Source organism: Dipteris shenzhenensis, chromosome 1 (assembly GCF_047967505.1).
Source record: "Dipteris shenzhenensis isolate YYH24624 ecotype China chromosome 1, Dip_SZ_1.0, whole genome shotgun sequence".
In the NCBI taxonomy this organism is placed as follows: domain Eukaryota; kingdom Viridiplantae; phylum Streptophyta; class Polypodiopsida; order Gleicheniales; family Dipteridaceae; genus Dipteris; species Dipteris shenzhenensis.
Window position 1 is genome coordinate 9,418,195 of NC_141596.1, and position 19,662 is coordinate 9,437,856.

Consider the following 19,662-nt stretch of genomic DNA (forward strand, 5'->3'; position numbering starts at 1 on the left):
TGAGTTTGAGGTACATCATTTGCCATCTGCTGTGAATGTAGCTTTGCAAGAGCTCTAGAATTGAGATGACCCATTCTCTCATGCCAAAGATGAGTTTCAGCAAGCTGTGAATCTGAAATAGCAAATGAGCATCATTAGCAGTAAAGAGTGCATCAACTTTGGAGGGATCAAATGAGCAATGGACAGCCCATGCCCAATCATCCTGGAGAGCATGTGCATGTGAAGCATCTGCTGGCTCATGGGATTCAGTTGCATGTGAGGCATTAACTGTCAACTTTGCTTTCTTTTTCTCAGAAGCAGTGTGCTTCCTGCATTCTGAAATGTCATGTTTAGGCTTGCGACAATAGTTGCATCTTTTCTTCTTTGACTTATCTGCTGTATTTTTAGATGCATTGGAGGAATTGCCACTGCTATGCGCACATTTAGGCTTGCCCATAGGCTTGGAAGCCTTGCCTCTTCCTGTCTGCTGTGAAGCAAATGCATGATTAGGAATAATGGCTTGTATATTAGCACGACTTTTCTCTTGCTGCAAAAGCAAAGTAACTGGCTGATCAAAAGACTAGTGGTCTGGATTACCCATGGCCACTAACCGAAGGGTTGTAGCAAACCCTTGATATGTATCTGGTAGTCCATTCAATGTGGTATTGACAAGCTGAGAATTTGGCACCACCTCATCAATATTGGCAAGTTGTTCCATGAGGTTCTTGACCTTTGTCAGGCATGCATCCATAGAATCATCTTCATTCATTCTGACTTCCTACAACTGTCTTCTTAAAAATGCAACACGTGCCTCATTGCGAATCTGATAAAGAGAAGCCAATTTGTCCCAAGCATCCTTTGCTGTCCTGCAAGACTGGATGTGTGGAATAGTCTCCAATCTGACCCACTGTATTGCAATCAAACAAGAAATTGCAGACTAAATCCCAAATCTCTAGTGTTCTTGCAAGAAGTTGCAACTAGAGGGGATGAAAGATATTGAAAGCCCCAAATTTGCCAATGTCCTGCAAAAGCCCCAACACTAGTTCACAGCCAATCCCAAAACAGATACGGAACCTGAAGACAGCTTCGCACGTGTAAAACTGTACGGAACTCTCGGGACAAGTACAAGCTGTACGGATAGCTCTTGTACGGATGTATGGAGCAGATCCAATGTACGGTGTACGGTGTAGGTATGGAGCAGGTATGTGATTGTACGTATGCAGGTACGATATACGGAACAATACGGAATCCAATGTACGGCACATGTACAATGTACGGAGGCTGTACGGAATGTAAGTGCGAAACCTTCTGTACGACTGTACGGAAGATATAGGCGCAGTACTTTTGCTGTACGGAAGCCTGGTGTACGGAATCACAGGTGTAAGCAAGTCTTCACGTGGCTGTATGGCGACGTAGGTACGGAGTGAGTACAGAACGCAGTAGTGAGCAATACGGAATGTTTCGTATGGCGGGTGTCCTGTGTGCAGGTTGTTTGTACGGACGTCCATACAGTCGTACGGACTGTACGGATGGAGGAGCAGGTAGGTTGAGGGAGCTGGTGCAAGTCTAGGAGCAGGAGACGAGTCAAACGTGGCTCTGATACCACTGAAGGATCGTTAAAGTAAGAGAGTGCAAGGTACAGAGAGTCGATAGATGAAGAGCCATCACGTCAACTAGTGTAGTAGAATAGAGAAGTACATAGTACTTATACTTAGACCCTAGGACTAAGTGTCCTAGGGATCACATAGGACTAAGTGTCCTATGTGGCATAAAAGGCATATAATAAACTAAGTGCCTATAACTATGCCTACAAGGCACATACTAGGGCCCATAGGGCATCACTAGAACCGGGAGAAGATGGCCTACAGAGACCTGGTTACACAAATGGGACGAGGCTTTCGCCATTTGTGAAATCAAGAATGATATGAAGAAAATCCGCGAGGCCACCCACAGGGCCCATAGGGCATCACTAGAATTGGGAGAAGATGGCCTACAGAGACCTGGTTACACAAATGGGACGAGGCTTTCGCCATTTGTGAAATCAGGAATGATATGAAGAAAATCCGCGAGGCCACCCATATGTTTAATGAGGCAGTAGATAGGTGGTGGACAAAACAGTAGAAAGATGGAGTGGAATCCACTACTTGGGAGGGGTTTAAAACAGAATTTAGCAAATTCTCCTTACCTCCTAACGAAGCATCTCGAGCTTGGGATCAGTATCGAAACCTTCGTCAGAGAAATTTATCAGTGGCGGAATACACTGATAAGTTGAGAGAAAGTGTAATGAAAGTTTATGAACCTCTACCTCAGTCAATCCAGGTAAAAGATTTTATCTTTGGATTGAATGATCGAATCAAGATGGAAGTTCGGGTTAAGTACGCGAACACGCTAGATGAAGCATTTGCCATAGCCTTGAACTATGAGGATACCAAAGAGAATATACCAAGTGGGTTTGTGCAGGTTGGGACTCGGTATGATTACTCGAAGAAAACGGGGTTTAAGAAGAAGTGGATCAGCACAGGGAGTGCTTCACAGTCTAGTGGTGAAGCCATGTAGGCGAAGCCAGTTGAGACTCCTAAACCAAGTACCACCATTGGAATGAAAAGAAAAGTAACACCAATGGCAGTCCGGGCTTGGTCGAAGTCTTCTTTGAACCTAGAGCAAAGAGAAAAAGCGAGGAGAGAAGACTTGTGTTTTGGATGCCTTCAGCCTCATCAGTGGAAAGATTGTCCATGAAACAAGGATCGTCGGATGGCTGAGATGGTGATCTCAGAATGTGACGTGGAAATGGAGAGAAGTCCCAAAGCAGAACAGATGCAGATTCAGCTAGCAGGATCTTCTCAAAGGTCAGTACCTGTGTTGTTATGTGTGTCTGTTGCTAAGCTAGTAACTAGTGCACCTGATAATGTCTTGTGAAAGCTCGCAACAACAGGGTATACAGTTTTGAACGATACGGAGTTAATTAAGATGAAGGGACAAGTAGCTTATCATGACGTCAGTGTGTTGTTTGACTCTGCATCAACGTATAATGTAATTAACTCCAAGCTTGTAAAGAGGCTGAAATTAAAGACTAGCCCATCTGACTATGCATATACAATCAGAATGGTAGATGGAAGTTCAATTGAAGTATGGGACCAAAGGGTTACCCAATTGGAACTTTGAATTCAGGACTATGTTGAGAAGCTTGATTTTGAAATGACAAAGCTTGCTCATGTAGACATAGCCTTGGGTAAGGCTTGACATTCTAGGAATAATCCAGCCATAGATTGGAAAAAGCACATTTATCAATTCAAGATGAATGATGTGCTATATGTCTTGTGAGGTGAAAAAGATATACCTCAAGGACCGTTGGTTTCCGCAATGGAAGTTCGAAAAGCTCAAGATATAGCGTCGGTAGAGCGGATTGATGGTCCTTCGGCTAGCACTGATGTTACCCAAAATGAAGAGATGGTCAAGTTGGCTGATCAAATAGCAGAGGAGTTCTCTGATTATTTTAGGGATGAGTTATCTCATGGGTTAGCTCCAGAGCGGAATGTCCAGCATAAGATTGAACTAATCCCGGGGGCAGAACTTGTAAATAGATCTCCCTATAGGTTAAGTTTTACCGAAGAAGCAGAGGTACGAAGACAACTGGAAGAATACCTCAAGCTGGGGTAGATTCAACCCAGTTTCTCACCTTTTGCTTCGCCAATGATTTAAAAAAAAAAGATGATACTTTTTGCCTTTGTATAGATTTCAAAGCGTTGAATAATATCACTATTAAGCATAGGTATCCGATGGCTCAGATTGATGATTTACTAGATGGAATACATGGGGCTGTAATTTTCAGTAAGATAGATTTTAAATGTGGCGACCATCAGATCTGTATTAGAGACGAGGATGTGCATAAAACCGTTTTTAGAAGCAGGTTTGGACATTATGAGTTTTTGATAATGCCGTTTGGACTTACCAATGCTCCAGCTATATTCGTCATGCTTATGAACGATTTACTACGTCATGAAGTTTGTAGTATATTTATTGACGATATTCTTGTGTTCAGTAAAAGTATTGTTGAGCATCACGAATACTTAAGAATAGTGTTTAATACTTTAAGAAAAGCCAGTCTTTTATGTAAATAAAAAGAAAATTGTACTGTGTATGGCAAGACTTGAATATTTAGGATTCATTATTACTCCTGAGGGGGTAGAAATAGATCCAAAGAAAGTGGCGGCGATACTGACTTGGCCTATCTCTCAGAGTTTGACCGCTTTGCAATCATTCTTGGAATTTGTCGAATTTTATCGAAGGCATATCAAAGGATATCCCGAAATAGTATGCCATTGATTGATCTGACCTCAGATAAAGTACCTTTTATATGGGGACAGAATCAACAGGAGAGTTATAACACATGTGGTCTCAGGACCGGTGTTAAAAATAGTTGATCCCCAGATACCGTTTTTCCTTGAAACTGATGCAAGTGGCATTGTGGTAGGAGCAGTTCTTCTCCAAGAGGGAAAGCGAGTAGCCTTTGAAAGCAACAAGCTTTCTCCCTCTCAACAAAATTGGCCAACTCATGAATCAGTTGTATGCTGTTGTTGATGCTTAGAAAACGTGGAGACATTATTTGTATGGGTTAGAGTTTTATGTTGATGTTGATCATGATACTCTGAAACATTTTTGTAAACAACCGGACTTGAGAGGCCGCCAAGTTAGGTGGGCAGAACTCATACAGGAGTTTAACTTGACGATTCGGTACCAAAGAGGGAAGGATAATAAAGTTGCAGATGCGTTGTCACGTATTATGCATAATATGAGTTTCGCGGTATTAGAGAGTGCTCTAATGACCGAGATTAGAGAAACTCAAAAGGTGGACGAGTTCGTCCAGAGCCTTTGGCATAAGGCTCATGTATTTAAACCCAGGGAAAAGGGTGACCTGGCATCTAGAAAAGGCAAAACTTATGCAATATATACCATAAGAGATGGTATGCTGAAAAGAAATGGCAAGGTAGTAGTACCTAATCAGAATGATCTCAGGCAGAGAGTCATTCAACAATGCCATGATAGCCCATGTGCGGGACATCCAAGAGTTGAGAAAACGTATGATCTTGTGAAGCGAGATTTCTTTTTGCCAAAAATGAAAAAACATATTCATGAATATGTGACACGTTGTTTTTCGTGTTAGGTAAGTAAGGCAGAGTGGGTGAAGCCACCTGGACTTTTACAACCTTTGGAAATACCACTAGGTAGGTGGGAGAGTATTTCCGTGGACTTTATTGTAGGTCTGCCTACGACACAAGGTGGATATGATTCTATCCTTGTAATAGTTGATCGTCTTATCAAGATGGCTGTTTATTTGACGTATTTTAGTAAGCACTGGGTTTGCCCAAGAGACTCCACGGGTCTTTAGAAACCCAGTATAGCTGCTTATGCTTGGGCATTGACGACATAAGTGTTTCTTTGCTTGCTAAGTATGTCTTCCTTTTGTTTTTCATTAAAGTTTTTGTTTACCTCTTTTTTCTTCTCTTTCATTTTCTCTTTTATATTCTTTGTAGATTTTTGATCTTTAGAACAACAAAAAATCTAAATTTGTATGATTGGACTTATTCCAGTCTTACAAAGGTATATATTAGAGCATATGTGTCATTGAGGCAACATACATAGGACAAGTGGTTACCACTGTTAGAATTTGCCTATGATAGAAAACATTCCTCTACAGGGTTTAGTACGTTTGAGCTGAACTATGGTTATAGATCAGTAAATTTAATTACAGTTGGAGTATCTCAGAAAGTGCCTAGTGCTGCGAACTTTGTGATTCAGATGCGGGAGATGCTAGCACTTGCGAGAGCTAACATCCGTCAAGCTATGGATAGAGCTAAGGTGTATGCGGATGAAAACATATCCGTTAGAGAATTTAAGGAAGGAGAAAAAGTTTTTCTCAGAGTTCCTTCGCACTCTAAGTCTTTGACTGCAGGAGAGTATGCTAAGTTATCACCTCGATATTATGGGCCCTGGTTAATTCTAAAAAGAATAGGCAAGGTAGCCTATAAATTAGAATTACCACAGGGTTGTAAGGTGCACCCAGTGTTTCATGTTTCTCGTTTAAAGAAATTTTTGCATACATGTGACTCACCAATCGAGGGTATTGTTTTGTTTCAGGAGATAGAGGATAATGCAGGACGTAAACCAACAAGAATCCTGGACCGAGGAACAATGCAAGTATGCAATCGGAAGATACCCACGGTGTTGGTTGCATGGCATGGTTTACCTCTATCAGAAGCTACTTAGGAATCCGTATACCAGTTACGGAGAGTGTTCCCAAACTTTATCATTGAGGACGCTGGTGCATGAAGAGGGAAGGAATGTTTTGTTACCTACCACATGGAGTGTGGATTGCCATGGGACAGTGTTGGTTGCCTCGCATTGATTTAAGAGAAGAGGCACAATGTCTCCTTATCAGGGTGATAGATAGGCATTAGGAAAAAAGGGAGCTCATTTTGGGGCCCTGTAAGAAATTCACTATTTTCTCTTTTCTCTCTCTATAAAAGCAAGAAAATATAGATACTTGCATGAGAAATGTCAGTGTGAAAAGGAATAAATATATTCTTTCACATGCTTTACATTCAATGTTCATATAAGAGCAACACTTTTCTGTGCAGAATTTGGTGATTCTGACACCGCAGACGCGTCCGGAACGGCCCAAAACCCCAAGAACGGCACTGGAAACGCTGGAATCGGACATCCGGAGGCCCGGAAACGGCCAAAAAAGGCCGAAAAACGCGATTTGCAGAAAAACGCGATTTGGTACTTTTGAAATCCAGCGTTTCCAGTGCCGTTCTTGGGGTAATCTCCAAAGTACCAAATCGCGTTTTTCTGCAAATCGCGTTTTTCAGCCTTTTTTGGCCGTTTTCGGGCCTCTGGATGTCCGATTCCAGCGTTTCCAGTGCCGTTCTTGGGGTTTTGGGCAGTTCCGGACGCATCTGCGGTGTCAGAATCACCGAATTCTGCACAGAAAATAAATGTTTTAAAGATTCAAATTAGATCACCTCATTAATGTGACATGCTTCTACGAACATATAATACTATTTCTTTTTCTTATTTTCATCTTCTTTTGTTGAATTTTCAACGTTACGTTGGCCCACTCCTGATTGGTTGAGAGCCTATTTTCTCTCTCTTCTAAAAGGCCCCAAAATGAGCTTCCTTTTTTTCTAATGTAGTGTGTATGGCTTTTGTAGGTGTTGTGCGAGCTCTTTGTGAGCCTATGCATGTGTAAAGCCTTTGTAGCTTATTACTGAAGACTTATAAACCTCCACAACAAGCACAGTAGTGATGCGTGGAGGTCTCTAAGTATTTCTTAAATATTAATATAAAGCTTTAACTCAATTCTGTACTGTCATTTTATGTGTTGCTTACTTATGCTAGCTTCTATCTCTGATTGCCAACAGTGTTGTGCGTCCATTTTGTCTTTGACGTTGTGCGTCCCTTTTGCCTTTGATGTAGGGAGAGACTCTTGAGGCTCACCATTAGACAGGGAGCTGTACAACAAAGGCTAGTGCTCGCAAAGTGGACACCATGAGAGGGGAAGACAAGAGAAAAGGGAGCAAGAGAGAGTGAGAGTGACACAATAGTGCAGGTGTGAAGTGATGAGTGAGTCACACCACAAACTCACTTAAGTTTTATTAGGATTAGGTTTACCCTATGACTGTCTTAAGACAGTCATAGGTGTCCTAACTTTAATTCTTTAATATAAGGGTAGGCAATGTGCCTTTACCCCAACAACCTCCCACCTAAAGGCCAATGTGCCTAAAGGGGAGAAAAGAATAAAAATACAGCAATATACAGTTACTGTATACAAGACCATAAAGTAAGAATGGTCTCATCCTAATCCCATGATGTGGCGGCAATGTGCAAACCGCTCTGTAGGCAAGCTCTTAGTGAGCAAATCTGCAGGATTATCATCAGTATGGACTTTCACAAGCTCTAGACGCTTGTCTTCCAGTACCTCCCTGATGAAATGATATTTCACCTCTATGTGCTTGGTCTTCTGATGAAAGACCGGATTCTTTGCCAACATGATAGCACTCTGACTATCACAATGCAGAACTGGCATATCTCCTGTAATGCCCAAATCTCCCACCAGCCGAGTAAGCCATATTGCTTCCTTGCAAGCCTCAGTGGCTGCAACATATTCAGCTTCTGTGGTTGATAGTGCAACGCATTTCTGCAACCGAGACACCCATGATATAGCACCTCCTGCAAATGTAAAAATATAACCGGTAGTAGACTTCCGGTTATCTGCATTCCCTGCATAGTCTGAATCTGTAAAACCATGCACCAATGCATCCTGCCTACCATAGCATATGCACAAGTCTTTGGTACCTTTGAGATACCTCAAGACACCTTTCACTGCTTCCCAATGCCGCTTGCCTGGATTTGCCATGTACCTGCTGATGACTCCCACCGCAAAAGCAATATCCGGACGAGTGGCAACCATGGCATACATCAAAGATCCAACTGCAGATGCATACGGAACCTTGGCCATTTCAGCCTTATCATCATGTGATCTGGGGCTGTCCTTACTGCTGAGTTTTAAATGTGGAGGCAACGGGGTACTAATGGACTTCCCCCCTTCCATTTTAAACCTCTGCAGTACTTTGTCAATGTACTCTTTCTGTGACAGAAATAAAAGTCCCTTGGACCTGTCACGAGTAATACGCATGCCAAGAATATGATTGGCATCACCCAAGTCTTTCATGTCAAAAGACTTATGCAGTTGTTTCTGCAAAGCACTAATCTCATGCTGAGATTTACTGGCAATAAGCATGTCATCCACATATAGAATGAGTAGCATCAAACTGCCATCCTTTGCCCGTTTGGTGTACAAGCAATGATCGGTCTCACACCTATGATACCCTTGGGACTGCATGAATGCATCAAACTTCTTGTACCATTCTCTTGGCGCCTGCTTGAGTCCATACAAGCTCCTTTTGAGCTTACACACAAGCTGCTCTTTTCCTTTAACAGCATATCCCTCTGGCTGACTCATATAGATCTCATCATGGAGATCTCCGTGAAGAAAAGCTGTCTTCACATCCATCTGACATAAATCCATGTCAGCATGAGCAACAAGAGCCAACACTGCTCTCAAAGTAGTCATCTTAACTACAGGGGAAAAGATCTCATCAAAGTCAATGCCCTTCTCCTGCTTAAATCCCTTGGCAACCAATCTGGCCTTATACCTCGGTAAAGCATTTGAATCCACTTTGACTTTGTAAACCCACTTACATGGCAAAACTTTTCTGCCTACAGGTAATTGCACCAAGTCCCATGTATCATTCTGAAGTAGAGAGTCCATTTCTGACTGCATGGCTTTTTCCCACTTCTTTTTCTCTGTTCTTCCCATAGCTTCCTTGAAGCTGGAAGGCTCACCACAATCTGTCAGCATGATAAAATCAGCCACATTATTGGCTCCTGGAACAAACCTGGCAGGAGGCCGTTGTGCACGGGTGCTCCTCCTAACAAACTGTTCCGGATTAGGCTGCTGTCCAGCCTGTTCTTCATGCATAACAGGTGGCTGTACCACCGTAGCTGGCTGTTCTACAGCCCCATCTGTTGGCACATCCAGTGGTGCATTATTGGCAAAATTTTGTGGCTGATTTTCAGCCTGTATACCCTCTTGAACAGGGTGATCTGCAGCAGCCTGCTGCTGTATATAAATAGGCATTCTTTGCTGTCCAACATCATCATAAATAACCCGCCTGTATTCCACAGGTTGCACGGGTTCCTTGTGTACACAATCTTCTTTAAAGATGACATCATTGCTGCGTATAACTTTCCGTTTAACGGGATCCCATAATCTGTACCCCATTTCACCTTCATCACCATATCCCATAAAGATGCATCTGATAGACTTTGGATCCAGTTTGGTGCGTAGATCTTTGCGTACATGAGCAAAGCACTCGCAGCCAAATACCCGTAAGTGCTTATATGAGGGTGGCTTGCCAGACCACACCTCCTCTGGCACTTTCAACTCCAAAGCCTTATTTGGTGACCTGTTAATAATGTGAACTGCTGTTTGCACGGCTTCTGCCCAAAAGCCATGGGGTAATGCAGCATAAGACAACATACATCGAACCTTCTCCTGAATAGTTCGATTCATCCGCTCACTTGCACCATTTTGAGATGCATTATGAGGGGCTGTGAGTTCCTGTTTGATGCCCTTAGCTTGGCAAAACTGCACAAAAGCATGTGACACATACTCACCCCCATTATCGGATCTGAGGCATTTCAGCCTACGACCTGTCCGATTTTCAACCTGAGCGACAAACCTCTTGAAAACATCTAGGGCATCTCCCTTATGCTTCAAGAAATAGACCCACACCTTACGTGTGGCATCATCAATGAAAGTAATAAAATATTTGGCACCCCCTAGTGATAACTGTGGCATCTCACACAAATCAGTGTGCACTAGATCAAGTGGTGCTCTATTCTGGGGAGTTCTCCTTTTATGAGGAGTCACAGAATGTTTGCCAAAAATACAATGATCACAAGTAGGCAAATCTGAAAATGAGAGAGACGGCAGATAACCCAAACGTGACAGTTCTTTCATTCCTTTAACAGACATGTGTCCCAACCGGCTATGCCACAATGAAACCTTTGGCAGCTCGGTTATGGCAACAACATGATTACCCACACTGGAAACATAAAGAGGGTACAAGGTATCACTCTTAAAACCCTCAGCCACTACTGTCTGGCCAGCAGTAATCACCCATTTGGAATCCCCAAATGTGGTGTGGTAACCACTGTCATCTAATAAGCCAGTGCTAATCAGATTTTTCTTGATTTCCGGCACATGGCGAACACCATCAAGCATAAATGACTGTCCATCAGGAAATACTATCTGTATACTGCCAATCCCTGCAATCTGACATGCATAGTTGTTCCCAAGATGAACAACTCCATGAGTACCTGTGTAGGAAGTAAACCACTCCCTGTGAGGTGTAACATGAAAAGAGGCACCTGAATCCAAGAGCCAGGTGTGCATGTCATGGCCATCAATAACCAAAGCATGTGCTATTACAGCAGAAGAGCATAAAACATCATGTATGTCACTGTCACTGTCCTCTGCTGCAACATTCACTGCATCCAATTCAACTAGCGTGGCCTTGCCTTTGCCTTTGCTTGCATTTCCTGCATCCTGTGATTCAGCCTTCTTGGCTTTCTGATCCCGTATGAACTTGAAGCACTTCGACTTCACATGTCCCTTCTTGCCACAATAAAAGCATTCAATGTCCTTTTTGCCACGGGACTGACTGCGGGATTTGGACTTACTAGCAGATTTCCCCTTCTGCTGAGTCCTGCCTCTATCCTGTACCTGCAAAGCATTTGAAGACTTGCTGCCCGCATTATTCTTCCTGCTCATCTCCTCCATAAGAAGAGAGCTCTCTACATCAGCATACAAAAGAGTAATATTTGAATTAGACAGGGTGGTCTTGAAAGTGTCCCAACTCTCAGGGAGGGTACACAACAAGAAAGTGGCCTTGAACTCCTCATCAAGATTCAACCCCTGTGCAATCAGCTGTGTAAAGATAGCATTGAACTCACTCAAGTGTGAGGTCATAGCTGTACCTTCCTTCATGCGAAGATCGACCAGCTTCTTCAGCCAATAAACCTTACTGGCTGAGCTCTTTTGGGCATACAATTCCTCTAGTCTCTGCCATAGACCATAAGAGGTCTTTTCAGCCTGTACATTGAACACAAGAGTGTCTGAAATAGTGAGCATGATAGCTGCCCTCGCGGACAAATCAAGCTCTTCCCAATCATCAGCTGCCATATCAGATGGCTTGACACCCTTTACCCTTATGGGCTTAGCAATCTTCTTTAACAGAAGAACATTCAAGCACTGTTCTGCCCATAATGCATAGTTATGTGCTCCTTCCAGTTTCTTTATGTTCAGAATTGAAGAATCACCTCCTCCTGATGCCATATCAGATGAGGAAAGTACCTGACTCCCTGGAAGTAAAAAGACTGAATAATAAAGTTCTGATTTCTCAGAAAAAGTCTGCTCTATTCAAGAGCCAGTAGCACTCTCAAAAGTGCTGTTTTTACTGTCAGTAAAATCTGCAGCAAAACAGTAAATGTCCCTGCAAGTACTGTACCTTCTGACAAACTGTTCTGAGCTCAAAGAGGCATAAAAAACAGTAATTTCAGACTGCTGCTGCTGCTCAACAAGAGCTTAACAGTGCATAATTATCTGACAAAACCACTCAGACTGCTGTAAACACTGCTGTACTGACTGTACTGATCACTTCTCCCACCTCAGATGAGGTATGTCACTGTCTCAAATTGCAGAAGACACTCCAAAAAAAAAATAAATGACTCTTCAGCCTGTCACACAAAACCTGCAACAGGAAATGGGATAAATCCCAAGCAATCACCCTTATGCCAAGGGGAGAAAATGCATCTGAAGATCTCTGTTGGTAACCCAAGTGCAATCAAACAAAGTCTGGGCAAAAGCCCCTTGATCTGACACCTGAATCAAGTGAAGAACACCTCAACACTGAGGTAGCAAGCAATATGAAAATCTCTCTGACTCTTGTACCTGACAATGTGCAAAGCATAGACTGCCTCTGTGTACTCAGTAACAACACAAACCACAAAGTACAAACACCCAGAAGAAAATCTTTTGAGCACTGTCAACGATGGGCAGTTAGGGACCGAGTAAACTCGATGCGCCCTGACCAAGCGTGGCTCAACTGAGATTTTCAGAGTGTGTACAAAGAATGTGACCTGCAACAAATGTCACCAAATGCACTGCGGAAAGAAAGCAAATGTGTGCTCCCTGGCTACACACTGCCTCAAGGCATAGACTGCAAACACATCTAGGCAAAAGCCCTTTGAGAATTTCACCCAAAACTGAGAATGTCACTCAGTAAAAAAAAACTCCGGCTGTCCTGCTGTACTTCTGTCCTTGCAGCAAGTACACTTCCCCCAAAAAAAAAGATTTTGCAGCAAAAAACACCAAGACCTGCTGTTTCTGTACCTTCTGTTTCGACGCTAACTCAGCGTATCTGCTGATGGACTGCGCACAGAATGACTGTCGTCCGTACCCTTTGTACGGCTGTCGTCCGTACCTGTGTACGGCTGTCCGTACGACTGTACGGACAGTCCGTACAGCTGAGGTACTGAATAGCACAGCAGCTATACTGCTGGACTACAGAAGGATAGCGACGCCTGCTCCTAGTAGCAGCTGCTGCTGGATGCAATGACACGAGCTGCAGCTAGCAGCTCATGTGTACTGCGCCACCCGCGACCAGCGAACTGCGACCAGCCACCCGCGACGGAAAAAGACCTGCAGATCTGCGCCGAAATGCGCTCGCCTGCACCGCCTTGTTGCCCTCGAAATGCGCCGATTTGGAGCTGCCCTTGCTGCTCGACGCCGCCGCCTTGCACCACAGCTCGCTGCTGGAGCTCCGTCCGTACGGTTAGCAGCGAGCTCCGTCCGTACAGTTAGCAGCGAGCTCCGTCCGTACGGTTGTACGGACGACGTACAGCCGTACGGATTTGTCCGTACGGTAGGGGTAGGCTAGGGAGAGGAGGGGTAGGCTAGGCTCTGATACCAGTTGAGAGGGGAAGACAAGAGAAAAGGGAGCAAGAGAGAGTGAGAGTGACACAATAGTGCAGGTGTGAAGTGATGAGTGAGTCACACCACAAACTCACTTAAGTTTTATTAGGATTAGGTTTACCCTATGACTGTCTTAAGACAGTCATAGGTGTCCTAACTTTAATTCTTTAATATAAGGGTAGGCAATGTGCCTTTACCCCAACACACCATAGAAACGGCGACATAGAGGTAGGCACTCAGAAGTGCCACATGCATATGCATATACAAGAGTGTTGGAAAGGTCACCTCCCCATCTGTAAGCCCCCATATGAGGAGAGCGTGGGAAAGGAAGACCTAGGGCATGTGCCCAAGAGAAAAGAAAGAGAGGGGGCTGCCACATGGGCAGCACCTTACATCAAAAGAGAGGAGAGTACCTGGCAGAAGGAAGCTTGCCTCGAGGGCAGATCCGGCAGAGAATGGCCAGGAGACTGTCAAGGACAGGACAGAGCAGATCTCCAGCCTGGAACAAAAGTGCAATGACACGTGGCAGTATGGACTGTTGGCAAGCTGTTTGGTGGGGACTGTGGGAAGGTGTATGGCCTGCAACAAGGCCTGCCATAGGTGCAGCAAAGGGGCAGAGGTGGAGGCTATGGTAGGCCAGCCACCTAGCCATAGATGTGCCCAAGGGTGGGGCCCCATGGGGGCTGCCCTTGGGGCCTGGCAGCAGTACAAGAGGGCCAGCAAAGGGCCCTTATAGGGCTGCCTGCATAAAGTCGGCCAAGGGCCCTCACAATTCATTCACCAGGTCAGCCATCAGAGGAGCAGCAGGAGCAGCTGTACTCACACCCTCAGGCCTACTTCTAGGAGGCAAAGGATACTAGGAGTTGTTGCAGACTGAGTTCATCAAGGGCTGGACCTTGGCTGTCTTCTAGGGCAGCAAGCTGTTTGGATCTGCTCTGTCCAAATATGCTCGAGGTGGAGCACGCAGGCTTGAGTTTGGAGATAGCCGGCAGATAGTAGAAGTACCTTGTGGTAAAATCAAAGTACCACGCTCTGGTGGGACTTTGGATCTCTCTCTCTTTTGTTGTGTCCATAGTTTTGGATGGAAATATATAGTTTTGGTAGCTTCTATATCTGGCTGGATTATTGTCTATTGATGAGTTTGCACATCTATGTGATGCACATAAGTTAAAGAAGTTTGTGATTCCTCTCCCCACACACACTGTGTGAGCTCTTGGGCTATTCTATCAGTCTTCCGTTGTGCGTACCGTGTGTTGGTTGATTTCTGACATGGTATCAGAGCCCAAGTAGGAGGCTCACACGTGTGGGAGCCTGAAAGCAGGGACCTTGCTGAAGGACGACCTTGATTCATAAGCTCGTGGGAATCGACTTCCACGACTGGAGGACAGTGCCCTTGTGAGAAGGAGGGTGACTCACGTTCAGTGAAGTGCATATAGAGTTATGGTCTACGGAGGGTTGAGTTTGTTCGACTTTGCTGTGTCATTTAGCAATAGAGATGTCGATTTCAGAATCCTCTTCAGCCTGTTCTCTCCCTTTCTCGTCCCCCATATTTCTTTCTTTCACCATCCCTAACTTTGGAGAGTCTGGGAAACTAGATGGGACAAATTACCCTATCTCGAAGTTGAAGATCCGGAGTAATTTAGTGGCTACCGTCTAGCTACATCATGACGTCAGTCCAGATGGGACCTCGATATCTTGAGCTGATGAGGAGAGTAGAGCATGCCAACAAAGGATCTTTGACATGCTTCAGATACGCCAGATTACTCCTTGGGACTAGGCGATGCACCCATGCAATTCTCACCCTCTCATGATAGGCAGACGATCCATCAATCTACATTGAAGACACATATCATTTGTTTTCATATTTGAGTTATGGGGATGCACTAGCCATGTCTAGTTCCCCTGGTTTTTGGCGTTCTGGGTCACAATATTGCTCAGCACACCCTCTCTCTCTCTCTCTCTCTCTCTCTCTCTCGGTGCTGTTGGGAAGAATATAGGCAGCTCAGATTAATTGGTAATGGTTCTTCTGTTTCATACGTCTGACTGATTTGTGTTCACTTGGTGGTTGCACCATCAAGGGCAGCTTATGTTAAAATTGCATGTTTTAGGGGACGTTTCCAGGCATCATTATGAGAGGTAGCTGTCACTCAGGTCTATTGTTGCATTCTCTAATTCAGTGATTTGTTCCCACAATAAAATAAAAGAAAGTTCTTCGGTCAAAGCTGGCAGGACTGATTGCAGAAGTCTTAAATATTGTGGAGGAAGTACATCTGTTCATCTTCAAATGTGAAGAGGTCTTATCTTTAATTTTTTCCGTCCTGTCTTGATGCGGATTGTCTAGGTGATAGCTCTTGAAAGTGTTGTGGAATGCAGTCAAGCTCGATTTTGGGAAATGGTTCCAGGGTTCGTTGTTGGAACGCTTCTCATACGGGTACTGGATTAGCAACAAGATCGGCTGTTCTTGATTAAAACAATTTAATTACTATCTGTAGTCCCTTTGCTTAATTCCATTTTCTTGGTTTAAGTGACATGGCATGATGCAACCCTGTAGGTGAAGACAGACACAGACGAGCAAAGAGTGCTGAAACATGTGCACAGTGTCTATAATGACATTGGAATAATAAAAGATCTCACAGTGCAGATCGACACACAATATTGACTCCAGGGATAGTGATTGTGAGTCTTTGTTATGGATTCATCTAAAGGGTCTTCGTTTGATGACCTCTTTTACAGGACACAGGCTTCTTAAGCTGCACACAGCATCATCAATGTCCAATTTTATTTGTGTATAGAAATGACTTGTCCTTTTCAACTATTATTAAAGCATTTCGATGATGCAGAAAATGAGAACGCACGTCCCTCTGATCACTGACAGATCTATGGATGGTGCACAGGGTCAATTTGACACGATAACATGTTGGAAGGCCTTTCATGGTTCTTTTTAGTACTCTTTTCAAGGGTGCTCATATTTTTATTTATAAAGAGGCCTTTTTTGTAGCATATTTAACCCATCAAGGTTATGGACAGCTAACTTTGGATCCCATGAGCATGTATTTGCTAGATGTAAGTGGAGTCTAACCCACCAAAACAATGCACATGGACGTCTGTATGAAGTCTCATTTTGAAAAGTCTTCTTTTGCCAAGCATGATGGGTAATGAAGGCATGATTTGAAGTACTTGCTCAGCCAATTCACGTTTTTATGTAATGATGTCCAAGATTTGCAAGATGTGTGCAAATTCATCTTCAGAGAGATTTTGCATGTGTTAGAATCCTTCAGGACTTGGTCATCATCATTAAGCACGATAAATTTGTCATATGCTTGTTTCTAAAGCAAAATGGATGTTCCATGACAAATGTTTTGGATTTTTCGTACACATACCATGACTTCGTTGATTAAGTCCCATGAATCGTTTAATTTGTGCATATGTTATTAGTGGTGTGGGGCCTTTTTTATTGTTGTAAGAACATGTTTATGTTGTCCTTGTCTTCCTCTTACCTTGCCCTATCCAGACACATTCGGGTTCTCTTGTGCTTTCCACCTTCTCTTGTTTCATCTTCTCTCTAGTCTTGGATTTGTGCGAGGCAGTAGTTTAAGTCCTTTGTGTGATCCTATCAAGGAAAAGTTTATTATAAGCTTTTTGTGTCATGTAATTGTTATTGTCTTCAAGGTTTTTTTGTTATCTACTTTAGGGCCTTATATAGCTGCTCCACTTCACCACTTGAGTGTAAAACAACTAATGCTAGAGTTTGTTGTTGCTTTCGGGTTGATGATACTGGCTCCACATGGCCATTGCTATGTACCTACCATGACCTACCATAGTCTCCATAGTGTCACCGTAACTTTCCAAGATGTAGTTAGGCCCATCGTGCTCCTTAGGGATGGGAAGATGCTCGAAAGTTACCATAACCTATTTCACACCCTAAAGTTATAAAATAAAGGAGAACTCACTATTACATAAAAACAATAAACCCTAGCGCACCTCTTTCACAATAACAAGCTCCTTGTTGATTGCATATTTGTACATCTTCGAAAAATAGATTGCAACAACCTTGCTATTTTGATGGGTGGTTGCTGGTTATCTTCTTTTGTCCAAAGAACACATTTTTTTGCATCGGCTAACCACCACCTTGGACATTTGAAAATTTCTATTCTTGAATACCAAGTTTGAAAGCTTGTGTGAATTCTACTTGATATGGAAGGTGACAACCTTCATGTGATGTTAATAATATGATTAAACCACGAAGCACATTTGCATAAAAAGTAATTAAAAAAGAATAGTTCACAAAGGTGAAGACATACCTAGTTTTCACTGATAACAAGCTTGGCCCTAATAGTATGTGGCAAACCATGATGCATATCTGCATTAAGAGGCATAAATTATAATAAAGAATAGTTTACAAATGTGAAGACCAACAAGAGATGATTGTGGTGAACAATAATTCTTGATGTGCTCTCCCAAGCCTCTCTGGCCTTCACAACTCATCAATGGAGAACAAGAAGTGATTGAGGAACAAGGATCTGCACAATAGAAGAGAGAACATTTGGATCACCAGACCTACATGTGGTCAGTCCAAAGTTGGTTGATGGCTAATCCAAAGGCACTAGCAATTTGGTAGCTAGACAGTGGCAATCCAACTACACTTTTTACGCTAAGTTCTCTCAAAGGCATACTTGTTAGAATCTCCTTGTTTTGAACAAAGGAAACAAAGATACATTCAAGTAGGAACCTCAATTCACAAGTGGTCATTGACTTGGATAATAATGATCTAGTTTTATGACTTTCAAGTGGACTTTGGAGACTCCTTGAAAATGACACTCACATGCTGTGATAAGAAAAAAATAAATTATAGCAAGTTCAACATTCATCTATAATGTGAAGTTTTAAACATCCCCGGTGGACCTTCAAACATACAAACACCTCTAGAAGATTCAAATATAAAGAAAGTTGGTTTGCAACAAGCTAGGCTACATGGGAGATGAACAACAAAGCATGCCATTTAACTATTGATTTAAGTTAGCCTCTCATGCTCATTATGTATGGATGACTTCAAGGATAAAAGGAACGCTCGTAACTTGATGAGGGCTTGAGGGGGAGCTTAGGGCACATGAAATCACTTGGCACCCATCATCTTTTGAACAATCACCAAAGCTTTGTTAGGGTATTGGTCACTCATCAAAGGTGTTGTCCCATCAATTTTAGGCAATGCTCTTCAAAGGGAGATCGTGGAGATTGAGGTAAGGGGGATGATCATGACAAAGCAATTGAAGCATAAGAGGGAGCTTCCAATTAGAAGATAGACGGTCAAGTGTTCCTACCCGTATGAGTTCGAGCATTGTGCTAGATTGGAGCAAACAAGTATAAAAGAAAGAAGACCCCAGGAATAGTTGAATAGTATGTGGGTATTGGTGAGGGAATGATATGGCTCTCTCGATCCATCACGGTGAAAGACAATTGCACGTGCCTTGCAAATGATCTAGTAAGATTCCTTTCTTGATTGCAATTTGAAAGACCAAGATGTTGACGTAGGTAGTCATCATTGATCTTAATTTATGGGTCATGAGAACCTTATGTAGCTTGCCTTGCAGCAATGTAGTGGCAAGTAATTTGGGCTCATAGTACATTGTTTGAATGCTATGCTTTAATTGAATGCTAAGCATAGCCCACAATGATCATAAGAAATTATAAGGAAAGGTGATGGAGCACTCTCTCGCTTGGATTGCTAAGGGATCCTTCTCTTGAGCAATATTTGCTAGTTCCCCATATGAATCCATGGACAACTCACTTTGCCTTCAACGTGATCAAATTTTTATCAACATTAAAATTCAAGAAAAGATGAAAATGCTAGAATGCAATACAAATCATGATCCTTTCAAAATGGATCCCTTTCTTATACTATTGATTTAGAAAGTATGGCCTAGCCTAGTTCGTGGTAGGAGGGCCATCTTAACACCACAAATTTTTGGCAAACATAAGCATTACAATGTATGTGTAGGATGTGAAGGTCAACAGGCCCAAGTTGGATCAATTTAGGAAATCTCAACTCTTGTCTTGGTGTTTTCCTTATGGTTGATTGACTACAA

General features: G+C 43.0%; 1 protein-coding gene across 2 annotated transcripts in view; it reads left to right on the top strand.

Annotated features, from left to right (window-relative positions):
- Positions 1-16,784, top strand: part of LOC147905341 (Cation efflux family protein) — a 46,956-nt gene extending 30,172 nt beyond the window's left edge. Inside the window, exons 9-10 of one of the 2 annotated variants that reach the window (XM_087379625.1) lie at positions 15,953-16,010; positions 16,131-16,784. In XM_087379625.1, the coding sequence (XP_087235751.1) occupies positions 15,953-16,010; positions 16,131-16,186 (114 nt within the window). In that variant the 3' untranslated portion in view covers positions 16,187-16,784. Of the gene's footprint in view, positions 1-15,920; positions 16,011-16,130 lie in introns of both variants that reach the window. The other variant, XM_087379616.1, reaches the window with a different exon arrangement.
- The last annotated feature ends 2,878 nt before the right edge of the window (positions 16,785-19,662 follow it).